General features: G+C 38.2%; 2 protein-coding genes across 2 annotated transcripts; one reads left to right on the forward strand and one right to left on the reverse strand.

Moving 5' to 3' along the window:
- Positions 1 to 317: 317 nt before the first annotated feature.
- LOC105638176 (vacuolar-processing enzyme) lies at positions 318 to 4175 on the forward strand. Its single transcript, XM_012221936.3, has 9 exons — positions 318 to 617; positions 822 to 986; positions 1089 to 1245; positions 1905 to 1990; positions 2103 to 2302; positions 2587 to 2635; positions 2797 to 3006; positions 3393 to 3599; positions 3698 to 4175. The coding sequence occupies exons 1-9, from the start codon at positions 393 to 395 to the stop codon at positions 3878 to 3880; spliced, it is 1482 nt and encodes a 493-aa protein (XP_012077326.1). The 5' UTR covers positions 318 to 392; the 3' UTR covers positions 3881 to 4175.
- A 594-nt stretch (positions 4176 to 4769) lies between these two features.
- Positions 4770 to 9121, reverse strand: LOC105638177 (pre-mRNA-splicing factor). Its single transcript, XM_012221937.4, has 4 exons — positions 8921 to 9121; positions 8287 to 8647; positions 5736 to 7882; positions 4770 to 5108 (listed from the first exon to the last, which is right to left on the reverse strand). Exons 2-3 carry the CDS (start codon positions 8637 to 8639, stop codon positions 5767 to 5769), a joined length of 2469 nt encoding a protein of 822 aa, XP_012077327.1. The 5' UTR covers positions 8640 to 8647; positions 8921 to 9121; the 3' UTR covers positions 4770 to 5108; positions 5736 to 5766.
- Positions 9122 to 9439: the final 318 nt, after the last annotated feature.

The raw sequence follows: 9439 nt of genomic DNA on the forward strand, positions 1-9439 counted from the left end.
CCCACTAACCAAAGCAACGATTCTCAAATACCCAAAAAACTACAGGAATCCAATGGACAAATTTCACCGTAACTGAATCTTCCTTCCTATGTAGACCCCATCAACGACGGCTGAGATCAATCCCATCCAATAAGATTCCAAATCCAGCAGCCTACTTCTCTGACCCTCATGACCCACGTTTCGCTACAAAATTTCTCCATTCTTCAGATTAATCGCATCGTAACCGTCAATAGTATACGGGACCCATCCACGTGGAAAAAGTTTCGGTCTTCAGTGAAAGCACCAGCCTGTCTATAAATAAAGAAGCTCATCTGTTATTCAGAAGCAAACTACTGGTAAATTTCGCCAGCCAAATAAACAAAAGCTCCTCCTGTGTCACCGGAAAACCGATCATGACGCGCCTCGCCACCGGCGTAATTCTCCTGCTGCTAGCTTTATGCGTTGTCTCATCCGCCGGTAGTCGAGATATCGTCGGAGACGTACTCCGGTTGCCATCGGAGGCTTCCAGGTTTTTCCGACCTGGTGGTGCTCACGTCGCTAAAGAAGACGACTCAACGGGCACCAGATGGGCGATTCTGATCGCTGGATCTAATGGATACTGGAATTACAGGCATCAGGTCATTATTGATCCCTTTTTGGTTTGTGGCTTTATTTGTCTTGTAACAATGCAATTTATCTTCTTTTATGGAAGTCAAGCTCATCATTTCTTGCTATTAGTCATTTAAGGTTTCATTGTTGTATCTTGTTAATAGTTATTAGGTTTATTTGGATATTTTTATCATGTAAATCTTTAGATTGATATGAGTTATGTATGTATTCAGGCGGATGTTTGCCATGCCTATCAATTGCTGAAGAAAGGTGGATTGAAGGATGAAAATATAATTGTTTTCATGTATGATGACATTGCTTTTAATAAAGAGAACCCAAGGCCTGGGGTCATCATCAATAATCCGTACGGCGAAGATGTTTATAAAGGTGTTCCAAAGGTCAGTTTTTTTTTTTTTTTTTTTTTTAAGCTAAGGTTTTAGCTTAATTACCTATTCATAAATTAAGCTCTCCTACTCATGTGGTTGATTTTTCTATGTCAGGATTACACCGGTGAAGACGTTAATGTTAATAATTTCTTTGCTGCTATCCTTGGCAACAAAACTGCTATTACTGGGGGTAGCGGGAAAGTTGTGGATAGCGGTCCCAATGATCATATTTTCATATACTACACCGATCATGGAGGTCCTGGAGTGCTAGGTTAGTAGCATTGGAGTAATCTCCTAATGACATGTCGCTACTTCCATAAATTGCACGTAATCATTGCATTATACCTTCATCAGGGAGAAGAATAAGTAGTACTTTTTCTTTCTAAGAAGAAATTAGAAAATTTCAAGATTATAACCTTTTATTTTCAAGATTAGTCATTGGTCTGCTACAATGCTGTTTGTCACTGGGAAAAGTGAGAAAGGAGGATTGATATTTGCCTTACAGCATATTGGTCAATAGCAACAGTAAATAGTGATGAGAATTTGATCCTTCCTATATTTTGCATCAATTACTGAAGTTTCTTCTTTGATGAAAAACAATTTGCTAACCTAAGATTAAATTTTTAGAAAGGATTGAGTGGGATTTCAGTGCTGTAATATAGTTTCTTATCAACCAGAACTAGAACGAGAATTTATCAGTTTTTGAGTTTAAACAAGCTAATTTAGTTTAATCTGGCATTTTTGAATTGGAAGCAGTCGTATGGATAGACTTGTCCCAAGAAAGCACTCCAATAAATATAGTTGTATTTTTATCTAGGCCTTCATACAGATTCCTTGAGATAAATGTATTTTTCTTACCAAATCTCTTTAATTATTCTATTTCTGAATGTAAAATCAGTACTTATCGACCCCATTATGGTTTATTATCAGGGATGCCTACCAATCCTTACCTTTATGCTAATGATCTGATTGATGTCTTGATAAAGAAGCATGCTTCCGGGACCTATAAAAGCTTGGTAAATTACTCCCAGAGATTTCATTTTTTTTTCCCCTTATAGAATCAACTAAGAATGTTACATTTTGTTTTGGCAGTGCATTTATTTATGGGTTATATCTGTGAAATTGTAGGTGTTCTATCTTGAAGCTTGTGAATCTGGGAGCATCTTTGAGGGCCTTCTTCCCGAAGGTTTGAATATTTATGCAACCACAGCAGCAAATGCTGAAGAGAGCAGTTGGGGCACCTATTGCCCTGGGGAGTATCCCAGCCCACCTCCAGAATATGAAACCTGTTTGGGTGACTTGTATAGTGTTGCCTGGATGGAGGACAGGTATAGAAAGTGTTTGTTTTCAAGTTCGCTGTTTACCTAGATGTTAGGAAGTTGGTATGAATAATTCAGTTGCTTTCACTCCTCAGCCTGTAAAAGAACAGCATTAATTTTGTTAAGAATAGGAAACCCATTAGGCAAGTAGATGATTTCTTGGGCTCTTGGGTAGATTCTCCTGACCAAATCTTTTTTTTTTTTTTTTTGGAGAAAGTGAAATCTCAAGTTCATTGAAATAGTTTTCAAATACTTGTTTTTTTATGAGTATTAATGTCTTTACTTTTCAACAGCGATGTACACAATTTACAAACGGAAACTTTGCGCCAGCAATATCAACTGGTAAGGGCATTTGATCATCCATGTTTTGCCAATACATAATACAGCCAACAACAGCATTAAGATTTAATTCGTTTATCGGACAACATTATACACACCCTCAGTTTCATATGGTTTTTTCACTTGTCTACATTGTCATGTTGTTTTATGTAATTAATTTGCAGGTTAAAAGGAGGACTGCAAACGGAAATTCTGCTTATGGCTCTCATGTCATGCAATATGGTGATGTAGGACTTAGCAAGGATAATCTCTTCCTGTATATGGGTACAAATCCTGCAAATGAAAACTACACTTTCGTGGATGAGAATTCCTTAAGACCTCCTTCAAAAGCTGTCAACCAACGGGATGCTGATCTTGTCCATTTCTGGGATAAGGTTTTTATGCTGCCTCTTTTATCTTTACTGAGTCGTTAATTTCTGGATGAGAGAGACGCTAAAAATTCATCATCTATATGGTGAATATTGGTGTGATATGAATGAGCGTTGTGGTTAATGAATTGAGATTATGAGTGATCTTTTGCCACTACTGGAACGCACTTAAGAATATCAGAATTCTTTAGGTCCATAGAATCACTTTGAAGTAGGGGGTATGCATGGTCGGTCAGCTTGAATTTTAATTTCAGGGTGTCCTGCTTTTGTACCTTCTTTCCCCAGCCTGAAGTATGTTTGTTTATAACATAATCTTCAATATCATGCTGTTATGAAAGCATTTAATTCATTCTACTTTTATTATATCTAACTGTCTTCCATGTCTTCTGCAGTACCGCAAGGCCCCTGATGGCTCTACCAGGAAGATTCAAGCCCAGAAGCAGTTTGTTGAAGCAATGTCTCATAGGATGCATTTAGACCATAGCATGAAACTAATTGGGAAACTCCTTTTCGGAATTGGAAAAGGCTCAGAGGTGCTGAATGCTATTCGTCCTGCTGGGCAACCTCTTGTTGATGACTGGGTTTGCCTCAAAACACTGGTAACAGTTCTAATTCTTACCTCCTACTGGCAGATTTAATTTCATTCATATCACTTCTTGAGTTCTGAGAGATTGTTATGCCCTATTCTGTTGTGCAGGTGAGGACTTTTGAAACACATTGTGGATCCTTGTCACAATATGGGATGAAACACATGCGCTCTCTTGCAAACTTGTGCAATGCTGGAATTCGGGAAGATCAGATGGCCGAGGCATCAGCGCAAGCCTGTGTCAGCATTCCATCCGGTCCATGGAGCTCTCTTCACAAGGGGTTCAGTGCATAATTGAAGAATATGCTTCTATGTTCAGAAGTCAGAGATAGTTCAGTTATATTATACCAATTTCGTGCTTGCTGTACTTTGTGATTGTCTGTGCCATTGCTTCTGTGTAAATATGAATTAGAAGCACTCCTCTCTACCCAAATGCATTGTAATGTAATTTAATGATTATTGATTTGTAAAAATGCCTGTAAAGTCCATCATGCCTGTTCTATCAACCAGCGGTTTGGCAATCTATTTGGCATGACCATTCTGGACCCTGAATTAATGACATTTCTAAAGTCCATTAGAATTTGTTCTATTGCTAGTCTTATCATATTCATTTTGATTAGATTTTTTTTCTCCCTCTTCTTGCAAACTCTCAATGCAAAACTAATGCATCACTTACATACACCAAGAGGAAAGTATTTTTCCTTTCTCACGTATGAAAATTTGAAAATTAGCGTTCCTCTTGTTTGAACTTTGAATAGGTAGTCAGCAAAGGACTTCGTTTTAAATATAAATAAAACCTCACATTACGGACACATGCAATGAATTTTATCATATTGGAGTTGAGTGAAGGAGAGTGAAGGAGAATATTTTATCATATTGGAGTTGAGTGAAGGAGAGTGAAGGAGAATCCAATTTACGTCCTCAAGAAGTAAAAATGGAAAAATCCGAGAGCCAGGACTAGGAGACATTCTTCCCTTCCACCAGTCTAATACTGTCTCTGTCACTTTTTATCTCTTGCTCTACTCAAAATAAAAACATCAAAACAAAACATTGAAAACTCGCTCCTCGCTATATGCAAAATAATGCCATCTTAATCCCATTCAAAGATCATCTTACCACTAATTAACAGTGGCAAAATTTTCTCACTTGGTTTTCCATGAAAGCAACACCAACCTTCAGATCATGGCTAAATAACAAAGTGCCATATCATAAACTCGGAACCAAACATAATATAATCGGCACATGCACATTACAATCCTTATGATCCTGACAAAGGCAGCATATTACAAGTTATTCTACCAAGAAAGTCAATCAGCTAGACATGTAAATCAAGATAAAGGTTCTGTTCTACAATAAACAAACTTTTGATACACTCGTATGGACTGAAACTTGAAGGATGCAACACAATTAACGAGATTGCAGTACTCATGCGATGCGTCTTCCATCAAATTCAATAGATAGTCCTCCATTTTCTCGAGGTATTATGTCTGGTGACCATTTAACCAGCCTTTTGCAACCAACACTGAAATAATAAAATCAACCTTAGCCAAGTAAAAGGAACTCCATAATCAATCATGCAAAGCAATAGCATCCATAGCTAATCATCCCTTTTTCCTTCATAATGATGAGTTCAATGAGTTAGTTCATGGTTTCTTCAAAAGTGCAAGTTTATCCAATCTATTGATATGCAAATGAACAATAAGGTGCATGCATAAAAAGTGCCTTAGTACTTCAGTACATAAAAAAACCACTTATCAGATTATTTTCAAATATTACTTTTTCATATAATTTATAATCTGAAGCACCACGAACTCATACATTATTCATTGTTTCTAGGAATAATATCCAAAACTCCCAACTCAGAAAATCCCAAGTTTATTCAAGATAAATAAACATTGACAAATGCCACAAAGTTTCAATAATTGCATGCATTGAAAACATATCCATAGACACAGCAATACACCTTTTGCATTAAACATATAGACCTGTTTTATGATCTACTACTGACCCACCAGCCAAAAACACTTCTATGAAAATTGTAGCATGAATAAGGCTTCAAAATATTTTGGTAAGAAATTCAGCACAGTGAACCACCAAAAAAAAAAAAAAAAAGAAGCAAATAGAAGAAATATCTCTAGAGGACAGTCACCAGTCATAATACTGCACAAACTATAGCCATCTCAGTCCCGACGCCTGGACAGATCATCATTATGCTTGTCATTTTCGAACCGTTTCCTCTCATTTGACCTGGAATCGTCATATCTTGCTCTCTTGGAGTGATCCATTTGTTTCTCCCTCTCAAAACTTCCTCGCTCCTCTTCCTCACCTCTTCTACGCCTTCGATTTCCATCCTGTTGGTCTTCATAAACCTTTACATGCTTTCCATACCTGTCATCAAGCCCTTTATCCCTTTCATGCTTTCTCTCTTTACAGTCCTCCTCATCCCTGTGGTACCTCTTCTCCCTTCCATGTGCTTCCTCTTCATCCCCACGGGACCTCCTCTCTCTTACACGCCCTTCGTAATCCCAATCATCATGACCTTTGCTTCTTCGGTCCCTTTCTTCCCCTCTTGCATGCCTTCGACTTACATGCTGTTGATCATCATCCTCCTTTTCACGCCTCCCATACCCATCATCCTCTTCATCTCTTTGGTATTTTCCTCTTTTACGATCCACTTCATCCCTGGTATGTCGTTTCTCCCCTCCATACCCTTCATGATCATTATCATTCCTCCTACTTTCACGCTGGGGTTCCTCCTTTTCACGCCTCCCATACCCATCATCCTCTTCATCTCTTTGGTATCTTCCTCTTTTACGATCCACTTCATCCCTAGTATGCCTTTTCTCCCCTCCATACCCTTCATGATCACTATCGTTCCTCCTACTTTCACGCTGGGGTTCCTCCTTTTCACGCCTCCGGTACCCATCATCCTCTACATCTCTTTGGTATCTTCCTCTTTTACGATCCACTTCATTCCTGGTATGCCTTTTCTCCCCTCCATACCCTTCATGGTCATTATCATTCCTCCTAGTTTCATGCTGGGGTTCATCAACCTTGCTCCGAATTCTGCTGCTTGTCCCATGTATGTCCTCACTCTTCCAACGATCATCCAAAATAGAATCATCCATTTCTGTCTTCCACCTTCCATGTTGCTCATCTCCAAGCTTGCCAAGAGGTCTTTTTTTCCTTCCCGCCTCACCATCAAAATCAGAGTCATCTTCAGAATAATGCCGTCCACTTGTTTTCATAAGCTGCTTCGCCTCCTCAGTTCTGTGCTTGGATAACTTAGAATCATCACCAAACTCGTGCCTCCTACGGATTTTATTGGATTTTTCAACTTCCTGTTTGGAGATGACCTTGCCAATATCATCATCATCATCAGTTGAAGAATCCTTTATGTCCTTGCCATGTCTTCTACTTTTCTTGTGCTTCTCTGAAGATCTGTTCTTCTTCTTCCTATCATTGCCAGAATCAGTGTCATCATCACTTGCAGAAACATCACTGCCACTGTCATGTCTTCTGCTTTTAATGGGTTTCTCCAGAGTTCCCTTTTTCATCCTACCATCTTCAGAATCAGAGCCATCATCACTAGCCGAACTATCACTGTCACTTTCATATCTTCGGCTTTTCGTTAATTTATGTAAAGTTTTTTTCTTCTTCCTCCTCCCATTGTCAGAATCAGTGCGATCACCGTCACTGTCATGTCTTCTACTTTTCATGGATTTCTCTGACATCCTATGCTTCTTCCTCCCATTGTCAGAATCGGTGTCATCGTAACTATCACTGTCATGTCTTCTGGTTTTCTCATGCTTCTTTGAAGTTCTATTCCTACCATAGTCAGAGTCGGAGTCAGTGTCAGTCTCACCATCACTTCCCTCTCTAACTCCACGATGCTTCTTTTGGACCGCTTTGGAATGCTTCCTGCTGCTATCCGTATCTGATGAATCATCCTGAGTACTTTTATTTTTGCTTTCTCCCTTCTTGTAGGGTTTTGAATCATTAACTTCATCTCTTTCTTTCTTCTTACTCTTTTTCTTATCATCCTTCTCAGCATTTGGGTCTTCAACAGAACGTTTCTTGTGGCTAAAACCTCTGTCCAAAAAGGCATGTTCATGTTTCTCACTCCACTTGCTATCATCAGTTGGGCCATTCTTTCTACCATTTTGTAGTCCATCATCAATGACTTCAGCATTTTGGTCATCAGGCTCAGACATTCTGATTCCTAGAGCAGCCCTTAATGTTTCCATCTGTTTCTCCTTCCTAGCAGCAATTTGATGGGACTGTGTATCAGAGACCCTGATGAAGCCATTAAGTTTAGTTTCTTTTGATATCAAAATAAGATCATAACTTGCTAAGCATATAATATAACCACCACAATCATCAAGTGCGTCAAACCGAAAAAGGAAATCCCAAAATCTTAAGATATAGAAAATGCAGAATCTAACTTCACCGCTGACTGCAAATATATCCCGACTCACCAGGCATTAGTGCAACAATGCCTATTTGCAATTTAACTCATTTTTGACATTATTGGTAAGATCCCCATGCATCCAAGACTAAAACAATCTCAACCAATCTGACACAACCGGATAATAAAATAAATAGGATACAAAAACACTATAGACAAGCATACAAAACAAGATAGGAACAAACCTGACAACAATACTTGAATTATATATTTAAAGACAGGGATTACTTACTTCATATCGGAAACCACAGCAGCGGATCCTCCACTTTCCTCAGCAGCTGAGGCTGCTTCCAAAGTCTTCCTAGCTTCCTCAAGCTTCTCAGCAATCTCAACATCAGTATATCCTTGATCAATGAGCTTGTCTTCAAGTACGACAAGCTTGAGATGGATTTGCCGCTTGCGGTCATGCTCAAGGATGTCCTTGTTAGGCTTCTTCGTGATTCCAGCAGTACCCTGATCGCCCTCAAATCCTTTAGTGTTATGAGCAACCTTCCCTGTCCTTGACTTCACAAAGAATTTGTTGGTCTGTATGTATCCGTTGGTCCCTGACCCCCTTGGAGTCTGTAACCCTATTCCGTTGTACATTTCCTGTACTGCACCAACGCCAGAAAAATCGAAGGTAAGCTATATAATCAATTGAATGAAAAAATCAAATAAACCCTAAATATTGTATCGAAAACATGAAATCAAAACATATTTGAATGTGATAACAACAACAGACTTGATAGTTCTACAGAAAAACCCTAAACGATAAAGCCCAGAAAAAAATTAAAGTATGATTAAGATAAATAAAACAGCAATTAAACAAAAACAATATCAAAATATTGAAAAGTAATAAAGAGAGAAGAGAAATATATATATGTTACCTTCTCTTGTTTTACAGAATTATATTAAAGCAGTTGATGAATTCGAAATAAACCCTAATCGTAGACAGGGCAATTAAGGTTGGAGATATTTTGGGATCCAAATAATGCGAACTGCAGATCCTCTCCTTTATTTTTCTGGTCCGATAGGCGAAACGAAAAAATTTTGTATGCTCGGACTAAAATAGCCTTTGCCGAAAGATGGAAAGAGGCCCGGTAGTTGATTTCTTGGGTTGGGGCCTGTTGAGTGCAGCATATTTTTTTATAGCGGCATCTCAATTTTTCAATTTATTTTATTTTATTTAAGTATATAAACAAAAAAAAATTAATTGAAGGTGTGAATTATTAAAAAGGTTATCGGTAAACCAACAAGGTGTTGGATTAAACCTCCTTATTATACTAAATAAAAAAAAAATACTGTTAAGTACATTAGTTAGACTATTTTTGTGAAAAAATTAAAATGGACCATTGACACAGCTTTTGTATGGTACGCAGATTACTCGAGAATCTTTACCTTATGGA

Source organism: Jatropha curcas, chromosome 8 (assembly GCF_041381405.1).
Source record: "Jatropha curcas cultivar XTBG-Jc1 chromosome 8, XTBG_Jcur_1.0, whole genome shotgun sequence".
Taxonomy (NCBI): Eukaryota; Viridiplantae; Streptophyta; class Magnoliopsida; order Malpighiales; family Euphorbiaceae; genus Jatropha; species Jatropha curcas.

Excerpts from the sequence above, each read along its gene's own strand:
- LOC105638176 (XM_012221936.3), top strand. The coding sequence starts at position 393 with ATGACGCGCCTCGCCACCGGCGTAATTCTCCTGCTGCTAGCTTTATGC. Across the intron at positions 2,636-2,796 it reads TGCGCCAGCAATATCAACTG|GTTAAAAGGAGGACTGCAAA; the intron begins GTAAGGGCATTT and ends ATTAATTTGCAG. Across the intron at positions 3,600-3,697 it reads GGGTTTGCCTCAAAACACTG|GTGAGGACTTTTGAAACACA; the intron begins GTAACAGTTCTA and ends TCTGTTGTGCAG.
- LOC105638177 (XM_012221937.4), bottom strand. The coding sequence starts at position 8,639 with ATGTACAACGGAATAGGGTTACAGACTCCAAGGGGGTCAGGGACCAAC. Across the intron at positions 7,883-8,286 it reads GCTGTGGTTTCCGATATGAA|GGTCTCTGATACACAGTCCC; the intron begins GTAAGTAATCCC and ends TGGCTTCATCAG.